Source organism: Falco biarmicus, chromosome 2 (assembly GCF_023638135.1).
Source record: "Falco biarmicus isolate bFalBia1 chromosome 2, bFalBia1.pri, whole genome shotgun sequence".
Lineage (NCBI taxonomy): Eukaryota > Metazoa > Chordata > Aves > Falconiformes > Falconidae > Falco > Falco biarmicus.
The window spans coordinates 79,632,998-79,648,798 of record NC_079289.1 but is presented as its reverse complement, the minus strand read 5'-3'; the positions used below and the strand labels follow the sequence as shown (position 1 = coordinate 79,648,798).

General features: G+C 41.2%; 1 protein-coding gene across 1 annotated transcript in view; it reads right to left on the bottom strand.

Annotated features, from left to right (window-relative positions):
• Window positions 1-695: 695 nt before the first annotated feature.
• UMODL1 (uromodulin like 1) overlaps window positions 696-15,801 on the bottom strand; it is a 66,155-nt gene continuing 51,049 nt past the window's right edge. The window contains exons 17-23 of the mRNA XM_056329097.1: window positions 14,130-14,593; window positions 13,368-13,510; window positions 11,986-12,222; window positions 11,034-11,193; window positions 7,953-8,037; window positions 5,011-5,218; window positions 696-2,710 (exon numbers count right to left, since the gene is read on the bottom strand). Of these exons, the coding sequence (XP_056185072.1) occupies window positions 5,031-5,218; window positions 7,953-8,037; window positions 11,034-11,193; window positions 11,986-12,222; window positions 13,368-13,510; window positions 14,130-14,593 (1,277 nt within the window). The 3' untranslated portion in view covers window positions 696-2,710; window positions 5,011-5,030. The remainder of the gene's footprint in view (window positions 2,711-5,010; window positions 5,219-7,952; window positions 8,038-11,033; window positions 11,194-11,985; window positions 12,223-13,367; window positions 13,511-14,129; window positions 14,594-15,801) is intronic.

The window sequence follows — 15,801 nt, the reverse complement described above, 5'->3', positions numbered from 1 at the left end:
AAAAATTGTGTGATTCTTTGATGCCTCAACCGAACAAACTTCTGTGTCTCAGCATGAAAAGGGACACAAAGGGAGACAGCGCTGAGAAAATAGTGACTGCTAGCCACCGAAACATAGCACAGAAAAAAATGACAAAAAAAAAAAAAAATGGGTGGCAGCTGTGCAACACTTTTGCACAGGGATGAGAAAGGAAGCATTTGGAGCAAGTGCTAGTGCTCTTCCTTACTTTTCACACTTGGATCCAGACAAGTCCAGTAATGCCCCCAGGGTAAGCTTCCTTGAGGGTAATCTCTGAATACACTGCTTTTGGAGCAGCTGTCAGAACTGTACAAATCAAATGCCCAGGGAGGCTGGTGTGCCATGAGTTTCAGATTGGATCACCACATTGCTGCAATACTACTATTGGACTGGGAATGTTGAATATTCTTTTGGTTGTCCTTGCTGCAAAGCATGAAACTAAAAATTTATTTGCCCTTTGTAATGTTGAAGAAAGAGATTCTTAGTAAATGTAGGTACATAATTGTTGCTAAGTGCAGTCCATTGGTGTTTGGATAAGGTCATGTGTTTTGAGTGGTGTTTGAACATTATACTGATACTTTAACAGTTCTTCAGAAGCTGTCACATCCACACAATGCACATGTCAATACCTGTGACTAAATCATAAAAGGAAAATATAACAGGACAAAAGTCAACAATAAGTTATAAGAGTGCTTTTATTAAGACATCAGAACTCCAATAAACAGCCTCAGATAGTCACAATAGCAGTTTCTGCCAAGCATGCAAAGTATCAAATACAAGCTACTGTTTTACATTTCTTCCTGAAGACTAGTGCTCAGCCTTTGTAAATGGCATAGCTCCACTGAAACCAATAGGCAGATCTCTAGTCTGTCACTTTCAAGCAGTTCAGACTGTAAGTACTAAAAACTAGAAAAATATTTATAGTAAAATAACTTAACCTTTCACTGTGTGGAGAAGGCAAACACATTAGATATATTTGAGAGTAAATGGAGCAAAAGTTAAAAAACTCCTACATAATAAAAAGCTAGTGGTTATGTTCATCAGACTCTAAGATTGCAAAGATAATTTGTAGTTTCACTAATGAATTGCAACCAAATGGATCATTTTTATGTCAGGATCTGGCAACTGATATTTCAGCAAGCAAAAGACAAGGATTTTTACTCCTTAAAGATCCATTTGACTCAAAAGCAGAATGCAAATGATCATTCCAAAATTTATTGATGCATTTAAAAGGTGTATACATAACCTCTAAGATCGATCAGTATGACCTTTTGCAAAATGTAGAAGTCCTTTACCCAGTGATCTTATTACCTAGCAGAAATTGGACTAGGAGGTTAGAAAAAAAGCTTTCCAATGTTATTCTGTACAAAAAAAAATAGTACCTAAATGCTATGGATACTAAGAGCATTTGCAAGTTCTATTTAATGACCAGTTTCCACTGAGTTATTTGTAATGGTGTCCATTGAGCTTAAAGAGGAGTTAACCTTATTCACTGTAAATTACTGAATTATAAGTGACCTAGATACAGCAGACTCTGTCACTGTGTAGGAGAAGTGCATGCAGCAATCAGAACCAAGGGGTGAGGGGACAAGTTACCACACTTCTTCACTCTCCATCTTCTCACACGTTTACTGAAGTGGAGGTTTGGGGCAGCAGAGTGAAGAGTGCCCTGGGAAAGAGTCCTGCAGGTGATGTTTACTGTATGGAAAATATTTTTGTTCTAGTTTATCCAGCTGAGCAGGCTGTTGTTGTATCCCATGGAGCATGTAAAATAAACCTTTGCTGCTGCACTAATGGTAGGGTCTTGCAGCCAGGCAAAATTCAGCTCAAATTTATAATATTATGTTGCAAATGGAATGCTCTCAGCTAGGTAGGCATCACGCTTTGTGGCTTGACTGCACAATCATTGTGGTCTAATTAAACAGAATACGGAGGTACCAATTGACTTATCTGGAAATCATGGGCTGCCAGTAGCAAAAATAGTTTATTTTTTCCTTTTTCTTTTTTTTGTTTTTTGACTGAGTCCTTGTAGATTAAAGAGTTTACAATCAAATCCCAAAACTCATGCTGAAGAACATTCTGAGTAGGTTAAGCCCCAGATTCACGGTGCCTTTTCTTTATATGGTGGCAAATCCAATACTTGTTCTTCTGCTTCTGTGTACCTAAGGCGTTGCACAATTAGGTCTTCAGTGTTACGGCAGACCAAAGTTTCAACCTCACCTTAAGTAAATAATTAATTACAAACTGAAAAGTAAATCTTTCTAAGGGTCTGCTGATTTACTTCCTGCAAGATTTATAGAAACATGCAACTTGTCAATAGTAATGACACAAATGATGCTACGATGGGCACAGAGCAACATGGTACAGGACAGCCAGATCCTGAAACTTGATTAGAGAACCATGAAGTCTTTCTTTATTCCTCTCTATTTAATCAATGGGAAAAAAATGCCAACATTCACTTCAACCAGGAGCTGTGGTCACAAATAGTTCTTAGGACACTAGGGATGAGCCCAATGATTGCAAAAAAAAAAGGGGGGGGGGGGGGATAGAAGCCTTTTATATGTGACATTAATGTGGAAGAGTGGAACAGTCGGTGTTGCAACTAGTCAAGGCCACCATTGTGAACAGTAATAAAAGCCAAATGCTGAGTGAAGACAAGCTTCAGTTCTCCATGTGATGAAATACGATCCAACTAGAAAAAATAAAAAAAGAACTAATCACAATTGATAAAGATGATTGGTTACCTTCCAAAGAAAGTAAATACATAGGAAAGAAGAGCTGAGTAGTTCTAGCATCTAAAAGGAGCCAATAGCTGAGGCTCCAACATGGCATATAAGCGTTATGAACCTGACAGTATCCCTTATGCTACAACCTCATTGCACAACTCCAGAATTCCCATTACCATCAAATATTGCAATCACTCATGACCACTGATAAGAGTGGCTTCTGTGAGAAGTTGCTAGAAGCTTCCCCTGTGTCCAATGGAGCCAATGGCAGCTGGCTCCAAGATGGACCCACTGCTGGCCAAGGCCAAACCCATAAGCAACAGTGGTAGCACCTCTCTGATAACATATCTAAGGGAGAAAAAAACCTGTGCAACAAAATTGCAGCTGAAGAGAGGTATGTGAAAGTAACAACTCCACAGACACCAAGATCAGTAAAGGAGCGGGAGGAGGTGTCCCATACACCAGAGCAGGATTCCCCTGCAGCCCATGGGGAAGACCATGGTGAGGCAGGCTGTCCCCCTGAAGCCTATGAAGGTCCACGGTGGAGCAGATATCCATGCAGCCCATGGAGGACTCCATGCCAGAGCAGGTGGATGCCTGAAGGAAGCCACAACCCTGCGAGAAGCCGACGCTGGATCGGGCTTCTGGCAGGACCTGTGGACCTGTGGCTGAGGAGCCCATACTAGAGCAGGTTTGCTGGCAGGACTCATGACCCCACAGGGAACCCATGCCAGAGCAGTTCATGAAGAACTGTAGCCCATGGGAAGGACTCATGATGGAGAAGTTCATGGAGAACTGTCTCTTGTGGAAGGGACTTCATGCTGGAGCAGGGGAAGAGTGTGAGGAGTCCTCCCCCTGAGGAGGAAGGAGCAGCAGAGACAACGTGTGATGAACTGACCACAACCCCCATTCCCCAGCCCCCTGCGCTGCAGGGGGATAGGTAGAGAAATTGGGAGTGAAGTTAAGCCTGGGAAGAAGGGAGGGGTGTGGGGAGGTGTTTTTAAGTTTCAGTTTTATTTTTCATTATCCTACTCTGATTTGAATGGTAATAATTTCCCTAAGCTGAGTCGGGTTTGCCTTGACTGTAATTGCTGAGTGATCTGAGAGAGCCCATCTGTATCTTGACCCATGAGCCTTTTGTTATATTTTCTCCCCCCTGCCCAGCTGAGGAGGGAGCAATAGCATGGCTTTGGTGGGCACCTGGCGCCCAGCCAGGGTCAACCCATCACATCTCTGAAATGTAAGACTAGAGGAAGTAGAGCTAAGAGTGACTATTCAAGACTTTAAAAGCAGATAGCTGGGATATAGTGTTCCCTGTCCCTTCGCTGTGATATATATTAAGCATTATTGTACTTAGTGAAACTAAATTATCTGCAAATTCCATCATGGTGAGTCTGGTGAATTTACTGTGGCAGCTGCATTGTCATGTACAAGGCCTCCACCAGGAAAGAGTTATTAACTCTGCTAACAATGTCAAATAAGCTGGTTCCCTGGAACAGAATTGGATCCGCAGTAAACATCCTTGAGCTGTGAATCAATGTTACATGCTCTCTCTCTCTCTTCCTCTTAAAGGGACAAACATACAAATGGTGGTGAGCTGCTAGAACACACTCATTTTACAGAAAAAGTGCTGAATCCTACGGTATTCTGGAAAAGTGTTAAATTCCCAAGTTGCAGAGGCAGAACATGTGGTAGTGGTTAACACTCTTCCGAGCTCTCTTTTCAGGCTCTCTGCAGGTACTTGTAAGCACTGCCTATCCATTATCAATATCTCAAGCTCTTTACGTCTAACATACCACTATTACCTTGAAAAACACCCCCTCAAAAAAAAAAAAAAAAAAAAGAATTCAACCCAAGTTTGGCAGAAGGGGATAACATTTGAAGCAAATCAGCTTATGAAGCAGATTTATAAAGATAACGATAAAGTTTCTGTCTTTTATTATACTAATCCATGATCCAAAACCAAAAGGGATACTTTTTTTCTAGAAATGGTTACTAGTGTCCTTCTAAAGTGGTGTGTCATTTACTTTGACTGAGACCAAAGCCATGAAGGAATATGAAAACTGTCTTCCTCCTCTGTAGTCTGCAGCATTTGAGAACAGGCAAAAGTAGGAATTTCATTGCTACTTCTATAACCTTCACCCACAGCAAACACGGCAGGATGTTCAAATACTCTTAAACAGAGGATGCTCATCTGCAAGTATTTAACCATTCCAGGAAGAAATAAACAACTAAAAAAAGTAACTGATCATAATTCACTACTTACATCTGGTAACCTGGAAATCACTAATCATAGAACACTTGGTAGCTAAAGTTGTCTGACTTGATTCTGAAGTTGTATCTTCTCGTCTTTCGCTGGTACTGGAAAATGAGAAGGCTCACAACTCCCAGCACAAAACCAAACACAGCAAAGGCAATGAGGATGATGTATCCAACTCCCATCCCAGACTCCTTCTCTCTCTCCAGATCAGATGCTAAAAAGAACAAGGGGTGAAAGAAAAAAGTCTTGAAATTACTGAATCTTTTCCTGGGGTAAGAAACAAGCCTTTCTTACAAATTAGCCAACACGCATGTTGAAGCACAAATCTGTGATACAGAAATGCATCAGCCTTTTGGAGAGGGTGATTCTCATGTAAGGTCTGTGAGCCATGGTCCAAGTCCTCTTTTTGCATACAAGTGTATAGTCCCTGCAAACATGAATGTAATATGTCTTTGGAATTTGACACTACAATTTTCTGCAAAAATAAGAATTAAAGCATCAGCACTGGTGACTTTTTGAAATGTTGCCTTACTTCCAGAATAACCCTAGAGGTGAAGCATTCTCCCATCTTTATCCTGTCCCCATTCACCTACAATTAATACAAACAACTTGATTTGCTTTTATCTCATATGTAACACTTCTTTAAACACAAAATATTTGGGGAATGATTCTTTGTGTGTGCTGGGTCTCTAAGCTCCCATTCTAGTCAGCAGAGATCTGGCTGGGACAGTCAGTGGAGGCAGGTAAGTGAATCACACTGAAGTGGTCATCATGGGCTCAACTTTGCAGCCTGAGTGTAGGCATCCAGTGCCACCTGAGAAGCCAAAGGTTCCTACAGTGTCTGCACAAGTCTGGCCGACATGGCATGGGACCTGCAGGACACCTATAGTCTTTTGGAATAGCACTCAGACACTGAGGGGAAGGAAAGAATGGGCACCATGGGTCACGAGCACTAAATGCCTATGTGTGGGCAAGAGTCAAGTCCCTTGTTGCCAGCTATGTCCCTAGGCTCCACTCACCAATGACAGAACATGTTCAGATGGTTCACATGTAGTCACTTCCATGTATTTGTCCAAATCTGCAAGCAGAATTCTCTCTCCCATTAACATTATGCCTCTATTCATGTTTGTACACGTACTCTTGCAGACTTCTAATTCACTCTTGTAAATGCTTGATGCACGTACAAAAACATCTATTTGTCTGCATACATTTTCAGGAAAGCACTTATTTAGCCAAGCACTTGTGCAGCACCTGAGGTGCACAGAAGACAAACACTAACACATACATGCCTGTAGAAACAAGACCTTTGGCCAAAGATCACTGCTGCCAGCCACAGAGGTATGTGATAGTGGTGTCCAAGCTATGCAGTATCCAGGGCATCATTCCAAGACAGGCCAAAGCAGTTTTCCATAATATATTTAGGCTTATTTCTGAATTTCAGTATGAAACAAAGGAATCAAAAAGAAGAATCACAATGGAAATGGCAGCCTGTAGCCAGATGCAGACAGAACGGGCCTTTCTGAGGATGTTACCAGTGGTCTTTGCTATAGCATGTGGCCAAGCAGTATAGGTGGACCAGTTCAAGCTTTTTTCATGTTTCACTGCAGCAGCTTACCTGACATCATAATTCATGTTGCCTCCTTGAACACAAGAGATGTATAGCACTGTCTAGGTCTAGCCTCACACTTAAAATGTGATATGAGTACATAAATTGGAAATAAGAGACAACATCTAGTAGTACCACTTTTGCCTAGGAATCAGGGTATGTCAGCCCAAATAAAGCTGCCCTCACCAGAGTTCCTTTCGTGTAATGACCATTTTTCAATATTAGAAATACACTGGAGTATCCAGTGAAAATGAGAGTGAGATCTACTTGATCTAAGTGCTGTACAAAGAAAGCTGCAGTAATTGTTTTTAAAACAATTTAAACTTTGTTTTATTTAAACAAATTTAAACAAAACTTTAAAAAGTTTTTAAGAAAGAACTAATTCAGAAATGAACTGGAGGCTTATTCTAACAGAATTATACTTGCATATAATGGAATTAAAATACAAAATGCTAAGCCAAAGCCAGTTTTTATCACATCACAACTCAGGAGAAAAATATACCTGGGACCCACTAACAGTCCAGCATTAACTGATCTCCACAGTCATAAAAGCGTTAAGTGACTGGCAGAACAGGCAACTAGCAGGAGGCAAGGGGGTGATTTCTGTCTGTTCACAATAGCTACATGTTAATCTGATATCGATGTGTACAAATACTCTCAGTGAGTGTTTTATGCTAATAAGATATGAATACAAATGACTAGAGGAGGCCAGGTGACTGAAAATGTTAAAAGCTCACAGGCGCCCTTGAAAGCATTACTCAAAATAAATGCAGGAGAGGCAGATGCATAACAAATTAGACCTTGCTTGCACACAGTGCTCATGTTCACTCTCTGTTAACCTGTACTGTACCACTCCACCAGATTAACCAAGGTGCTTTGTATCAGCTGTGCTCTGTCACTTTCCCTCATGGTAGTAATGAAGTCAATAAGGAAACACAACAAGACATTCTCTTATCTCCTCTGATTTTGCACTTCAGAGTTCAATATAATTGCAGTCTAACAACAGCGTAAACACTTGTTAAACTAATTGCAATCTAAAAGATTCAAGCTGCTTTCGCACTTTACAATTGTAATAATTGTTTGATTTTGTGGCTGTTGTACTTGCTACCCTGTGCAAATAGCTACTTTATCCTCTTCCTTTCTACATTCCCTTGACAGTCTGACAGTAACTTCAATGAGGAGGGCACATGCTTTCCCACACTGTCACATGGCTTCAGGAAGAACGCCTGCTCTTCAGAAAAATATGTAGAGGGGCGGGAAAACCTTGAGGTTCCTTTGCCACTGAAGAAGAATCTTGACAGAATCTGTGTCCCCTTTTTGTAAGCGTCTATTCACAACTCACCAGCTGATTTACACAGGGGTCCCCAGGATGTTCTGTGTGTAGCAATGGTTTCACCAGTCTTCAGGAATCGAGCTGCATGGCATCTCTGTAAAATCAATTCAAACTTCAACAAGTAATATCGTTTACTAATTAAAACTACAAAGTCTTCTCATAAGTATGTGAAAGCCCAGTGCTGTTCTCACTCATTGGGGGTTTGGTTTTGTTTTGTTAAACTGAAATGAGCACCAAATGGAAGTTCAAAAATAATGGTATTGGGGAAACATCAGCATAAAATCTGTAATTAGTTATACTGAAAAATACTGCTGTGAACAGACGTTTCACACAGACAATCTTTCTTTTTATTAACTTTCTGTTTTAGAGAACTCTCATGGGAGAATAAAATTCTGATGATTTCTATAAGCCAGGGTTTTGTAAACATTATTGTTTGGGTGCTTACGCTGCCCATGGCAGGCAGCACCAGCAAAAGCAGTGGCAACTTTCAGCCCCTGCCAAGCTGTGTGCCATTTTGGAGCAATGCACAACTTTTCAGTGACATGTAAACTACTCATCTGGGAACTACTAGTTTGAAAGCCCTGCCCTGTGAAATGCTGGGGGTTAGCTGCTTTAGCTTTGTGTGAGCAGCACTTGCAGAATACACAGCACACTCCTCTTCTGCATACTTCCTCTGTAGCACCTTTCAGTGTGTTTGCTGCCTTTTTGTTTTAAGTTGCAATCCATAGCCTGTTAAGATTATTCAAATGATACTGTGGCTCTCCTGGAAGTGCACATAAAAACAGAGAAACTGCAGTACCATACTACAATCAAGCAAAAGAAAGCAGGGTAGTGCAAAGCTGTCTTACCAGCTTGTCTACACAAGAATGTCTCACCAGCGTTACCAGCCTGGGTACGCTGAAAAATCTTTATAAACCACTGTCAGCAAGTGTCTTTAGCTGGGTCAGCCCCCAGAAAAATACCCATGCAGCTATGACTTTGGCCTACCCTCAAATAGCTTTCCCAACTAGGCAGACCCATTAGAGATTATGGTTACGTAGCTGCTCCCTGATGTCAATGATTTTTTGGTTCCATGTGGCCATGGAGCAGCCATGTCCCACTAAACGTATGCATGGCAGTAGCACATCACTCTTCTCCCCGTTCAAAGTCATGTTTCTTACTCATTTCTTACTACATGCTCCCCAGCCTATTTTTTCTGCTCTAAACTTCAGAGCACCTTGCTTTTTTCCACCAGAAAACAAGGAATAAAAAGACTGAGTAAAAAGAAATAATACAACATGTAAGTCTCAAATTTGTGGGCCAACAGATGAAGCAAATCTGCCCTGAAGGAAGTCAGATCAGAAGATCAGATCCCAGACCTGGACACTTTCCCAGCCACCTCATGTTATTTGCAAATATAACCTGTTCTTCCTCCAGTTTTCTTTGATATTTCTACTTCCTGCAGCTCCCCCTCCCTTATTCATAAAAGCCATTGTCATCCTGTGTAGATGTGCCTAGTAATTGTCTTCTCTGCATAGCATTTTAATCTCGATTTGAGATACAGAATTCACTAACTTTTCATAGGGAGTACGTTTTGCACAGGAGAAAGAACAATATACCTCATATAAATGAATAATACAGAAATTAATGGTATAGAATATATGAAAGAAGAGAGCCCCACAGATTAACTTTTCTGTGCTTTGTTTACTGAAGTTGTCAATCTCAACCAAACCTCATCCTGGGCTAGCAGAATTATCCCATCACCGACCCCTGTAGTTAGATCAAAGCCAGACATTTAATTAACGGTGTTACTAACCTTCAACCCGTACAGCTAAAGCCTGCTCTAAAAATAAACCCACTGGCTCCTAGCAAAGCAACTGTTTGACTCCTTGTAGCAGCCATATCAGCCCACTCGGTCCCTGTCCCGCCCATCCTTCTTATTCCCCTGCCTTGCACACACCACAGTGTCCTTCCTCAGCTGTGCGGGACACACGGGGAACTCATGGAGGGCACCACCTCCACTGAAGCACTGATTTTTAACACACAAATTCAGCTGTGGAAACTGGAGCCATCTTTCCATCTGTCAGTTGTGTTTCCTGCCCCAACTTTTTTTTTTAATCTGGAGGAAGCTTTGTACTTTGAGAAAGGAAACAAGTTTCTTCTGCTAGCCATTTTTAATCCTTTAGGAAAAGATCATTTGCTTTATAATGGGGTTAAACTGAGTTATTTAGAGCTAGAGGAAAGTGTTAAACAATGGAGGAACACCAAACTGCTAATGAAAACATCCTTGGTAGAAAAAGAGCCAGGAAGGCTGGCAGAGGGACAGGAGAATTCCTGTGTGTCTGCTACAAAGAAAAAAAAAACCAAACAAACCCTCAACAGCAAAACCTATTTTCTTCTTATTTCTATGGTAGCAATGCACTTTCATATGAAGCAGTGTGCATCACTTACTTAGAAGTAAAAAGAAACAAAGCAATGCTTTGGAACACAGAAAATTAGAATCTGAAGTTGTTATCAGAACATTGCTTGGTTTATTGCTTCAAAAAGCAATACAGCTTTAAAAAATCATAAATTCTATTAGTCACAGCCCTAGAAACTTAATGCCACAAAGCTTCCTTTCTTGCCACCTAGACTCTCACCCGGAGAAGCAAATCTCTAGAGGGGAAAAAAAAAAGCACAGAAAAACATCCCAAATCAATTTACTCAGACTTTCCTGCTGACACTGCCAATATAGGTGCTTGCTTTTTTGTGACATGTCCATCTGAGCTGTCATATTTCTGAACAGCCTATCTCATTGTGACTTCTGTTCATTGCCTTCTAGACATCCCTGTGCAGAGGTGAAAGATTCAGTTCTTATGTTCCCCAACTTTGATTTCCGCATCTTACACGCAAGCTACATGCTTTTAAATACAAGGATGAGGAACGGGAAGAAAAGCAGACACTTCCATATGGTTGCAGTTCTTCCCTGATACTCTCTGCTTTCAGCAGAGAATGAAAGAAAACTTCAAGCGCTATTTTAAACCCTGTTTGGAAACATTACTCCTTCAATTCCATAGCAGGAGTGCATATGGCACGTCGGAGAAAAATAGAATATTGGAGAAAATCACTTACTGTCCTGCAGGTGCTTCCTGGGCTGTCCATACAAATACGAATTTTGCAGTGTAAGTAAACCACAGAATTGTTGACAAAGGAAAAAATTTTCATCTTAAACTGTGCTTTGCTTGAATTCCCATTCTCTAGCAGTGTGGTATACGTATTTGGGACAGAACAGCTGAAAAGGAAGAGAAAAAACATACATAACAGCCAGGGCTATAGAAGGTTATAGCATGTAACTCAGATTGTAAGGCTCCTTTAGCAAGTCACAGCCAGACCCTCCGTGAAGCAGCTCTCCAGCACTGCAGGGGTGATAAGGGGCTATTTGCTGCTTTATTCTTATAGTAACTGAATAGAAAGAGGCTGTAGAGTTTGAAAAGAAGGGAAAGAGCGACAGTAAGGATTTAAAGTTGACTTCACCACACTCAAGTTGAAAGAACATCATCATATTAAAAAGAATAGATTTTGTTACTGAGTGAAAGGAGTATGCTGTATTTTAAGGTGGTAGGTGAGCCCAAAGAACATGACATCAGGGTGATGTTAAGGATCCAGACAGGAACAAGCCTCCTCTTTTACCAGAGGCTGTGTTAATATTGTGTGTGAGACATGACACATAGGAATCAACTAACCTATGTCTTCACTGAGGAGAGGTACATAAGCTCTTGGTAAAGCTGAACCACAGAGAAATAAAGCACACACTTTTCAAATGCTCTTTCGCTACTGATTGCCAAAACCACTATCAGGAAGACAACCAAACTGGAACAACTACCACATTACCCTTTGAAAATATTTTCTTTTCATACCTACCTTACTCATTCAAAGCAGGCATGACCAGTCTAAATGGTAAGGAACCATGTATATAAATGATAAGAACACACATAAAAGGCATTTAAAATACAACACATTAGTAGTTAGCACCACTGGAAGAGCTAAGACATAGCACATGTTATTGCAAGTGGCATTGCTGTACCTGTTGCTAATAAAAACAAACGAGAGGGGATCCACTGAGTTATTAGTTGGAGTTGCCCAGCAGTCAGTGAGGACCACCTTGAGCTTGCTGTCTGCTCTCTGGATCCCCACTTCAATCAGTACGTTGTCACTGGCAGAGATGCTGAAATTTTGGGGTATTGGAGAGTTTCCAATAAACAACTGCATTTCTGTTCTGAAGTGTCCAGATCCATGCAAATCCTCAAAGATGGTGTAAAGCCTGAAACATCAATTAACCTCCTTTAAAGACCACAAATTTGACTGTGTGTTTCTGTAAGTCATAAATCAGTGCCCATTTCTTCATCTCTTGTGCATTTAAGTAGTGAAGAGTTATCTGCAGTCAAAAATGTTAGAACACCATTCAAGAGGAAAGGGTGAAAATGCATCGAGTTTTCAGTTGGAAAGGTGGGGACCATGGAAAGCAAGTGGGAAAATCCAAAGGGTGGAATGTCTTAGCAATACAGATAAAGCAGAAAGAAATATTTGAGTGGAATAGAAGGAGAAGACTATGAGCTGTCTTAAAGTTCAAAATAAGGAGACTAAGAGCTTAGTGCAGAAGAGAAAAGAAAAAAAATGAGAAGGGCTGAAATTGAACAGTAAGTGAGGAACATGAGAAAATTACAGAGGTCAGAGAGGGCCTGACAAAGACTTTGCAGGAGGGGATAGAAAGGAAAATATGATGTCTGAACAGAAAGTGGATTTGGTGATGATAGCTTAAGCATGGTGCTACACAAAGGAGAGGATGTGCACTTGTATGAAGGGAGAACATTCACCATTAGAGCAAAGGTGGTGCTGCCACCTTTTCTCTCTGTGAGTGTGGGCTCGATTTTCTGTGAACAGTGGATTTGATTCCATCTTACTTGAAGATGGGGCCTTCCATAAAAAAGTATTTAGATTACATATCTTCCTTTTTTCCCAACTTAATTAAATAAGGATTTGTGGGGGTTAAAAATTGCCATCCTCAGAACCCACATAGCAGTCTGCATGCCTGCATCACTTGAAAAGATACATCATTTTTATGTTCCAAAAGCAGGAAAATACTGCTATTGCTACATGTGATTGCCCAGGAAGGCAAAGAGAGGTCAGAAATTCTGACTCCTGAACCTGCACCAGTAGCTCCCAAAGGTTTATTTTCACCTATGGTGTAGTCAGGCAATGGCCAAGCTTGTTGGCTGTTGGATCTATTGACAAATGGAGTCGAAGAGAAGCACATAGCAGGGGTCACTTGAGCACAAGACTCACAGGATGGCAGACTACTTATCATAACAAGTAATGTCACTGGATATAGCTAAGGTCCCTGGGGATTTTTCCAATGCAGCATTGCTCAGCCACACAACAGCATTTCAAAGGAGAGAGGGTTGTTACCCTTCCGCAGAGTATCCAGAGGAAGCCAGGAGATCATTTTGAAACACACAGTGAATGGGACTGGCAATTTTTAAGTGGTGAATTACTCTCTGAGCAGAAACATCATTCCGAAGGATGGTTTTCACTACAGTATTAGTCATGTTCTGCAAGACAGGAAGAGGAAAGTGCAACTTGTGAACATCCTCCTGGCTGCAAAAATCAAACAGATTAAACCTCTAGCATCTTAGTTGCTGTACTATGAGGTAATGAAAATCCACCAGCCTTCCTCCTCTTCCTTAGTCTGTTATGATCATTGCTCCATAAGGGAATTCCTGTGCTTTGGTGTGGCCTGAACATAACTTTTGGTTTGGGATCCAAAGACATAACCATCACTCTATGTCCCCACTACTGGTAGCAATTGGAGTATTGTCCAATACGATGATAAAATTGCTTTTAAGAAAAGAGAAGCTTCTGACAGCTGCAAAGGGAACCCAGAGAGGCATGGGAAGTGACTTTCAGTTTGGAGAGGCCCTTGAGTTTTGCTGCCTGACCTCAAAGATTCCCCTTCTCTTTCTTGCTTGACCCTTGTCCCAAACAGAGGTAACTTTCCATCATAAGGAGGGAGTTTCTTTCTCTGAAGAAATTCCTTATCCAACATTTCAGCAACTAATAGGATGGTATACCTAGCTAAGGATCTGCCATTGCCCCTCTCCTCATCACCCCACCCCCTCACAGAAAAATTTTCCCAGGGCTTCTCCACATTCACTGGCTCAGGGGACTTACAGTCTCAACTTCAGTGCCACAGTCACTCCAGCCTGCCTGCAGCACAACGTGAGTGCCATTGCTGATGCTCACATTGCAGCGAGGCTCCCCCAGGTACAGGGAAGTTTCTGGGATAGACTCCTGCTGTAAAAACCTTTTCTGGACAGCAAGGACAATCTTCTCAATTTCACAAAACACTCTCACTGCATCTTTAATGGAAAACTCCTGGGCAGGTTTAACAAGGGGGAGAGGAGATGCTTGAGGAGAAACATCAGGAGTTGACACGGGATCCATGGTGAAAGAAGGCAGCACCACGCTGGAGAATGTGGTGTCCTCAAGAGCTCTTCCTTTGTGTTCAGTAGCAGAAAAGTCCAATAAAGCAGCGGAAGAAACATGAGCTGAAGTTTGCAAAGATGTTGCAGGTAAAACTGTGCTGTATACAGGTTTCTTTTCCATCATTGTTGCCTTCTGGCTGATAGGAAATGCTGAAGAGTGCCAAAAATAAAGGTACTGTTGTAATTTACAGGTTCAGATTGATATCATAAGGTAAAAGCAAACTTTTAGGAGGAAATCACAGTTACTGGCAGGAAACTAGCTTCTTTTGTTTTTTTAACCTACTCTACTTACTGCCAAAGCTGTGGCTTTCTTAAAGAAGAAGCCAAAGAGATACATAAAGTGCCTGTGAGTAAAGCTGAAGTGCTCTGTTTCCTGAGAGCTGCAATAATTAGCATGCTCAAGTAAAACACATATACACAGCTTTTGGAAGATCAGTGATTGCGAGAGATCCCCCCTGTAAGTTGGTCAGCAAGTGTTCATATGTTTTTGCCTAGTACTATAGGAGACTGCACACTTTGGGATGTGAGGTACGAACAGAAGCAGAGCTTGATAAAAAACCTGGCCCTATTTGTGACCAGTTAGTACCCAAAAGATGCGACCCTGAGAGCTTTGGAAAACCCATTTTGGGGAAAGTGCAGGACAAACCTCACAGTTTGCAGGCCCACATTGTACATATGTGTCTTGAGAGACAGAGTAGGGAGTTCAACAAATGTGCTTGAAGAAATCTTTAGTGGTTTCAGGAAGAAAGCAAGCAGGGGGAAAGGGGAAGCAGAGGCTGAGATCAACATCTGTGTGTATGTTGAACACTCAACATCCAGCACAGGCTCTGGGGTTACCCCATGACTCTTTGCTGGTAGAAACCAAAGTGCTCATCCACCACTGACTTAGAGAGCACCAAGATAACAAACTCCATTTGCAGTGGAACACAAAGAATGTGTCTCATTACACAAAAAATCTCTGAAATAATTTCAATGGGTTGTATATACAAATAGCATCTCTTTTCCAAGCAACATATAAACTCTGTACATATATATATATATGTATAACATATACACACACACACACACACACACGCACATACTCCTAGAACTTCCCAGCTTTTGAAAATGCCCCAAATTAAGAGGTTGTTGATTTGAATATAAGAGGAAGAAAAAGAAAAATCTGAGCTCTTTCAGAGCTAAATTTCCCAAATGCTCGTTGTCATAATGCTAAATATCTTGGTTAAACAAAACTGAGGAAATGCTGGTATCAGTTGACAAATCACTGTGACTTCAGCCAGAGAGTAGCTTATCACTGTGGTTACAAAACCAAATATAAATTACTGAAGAAGCCTAAAAGAATTTAGGACCTTAAAGAC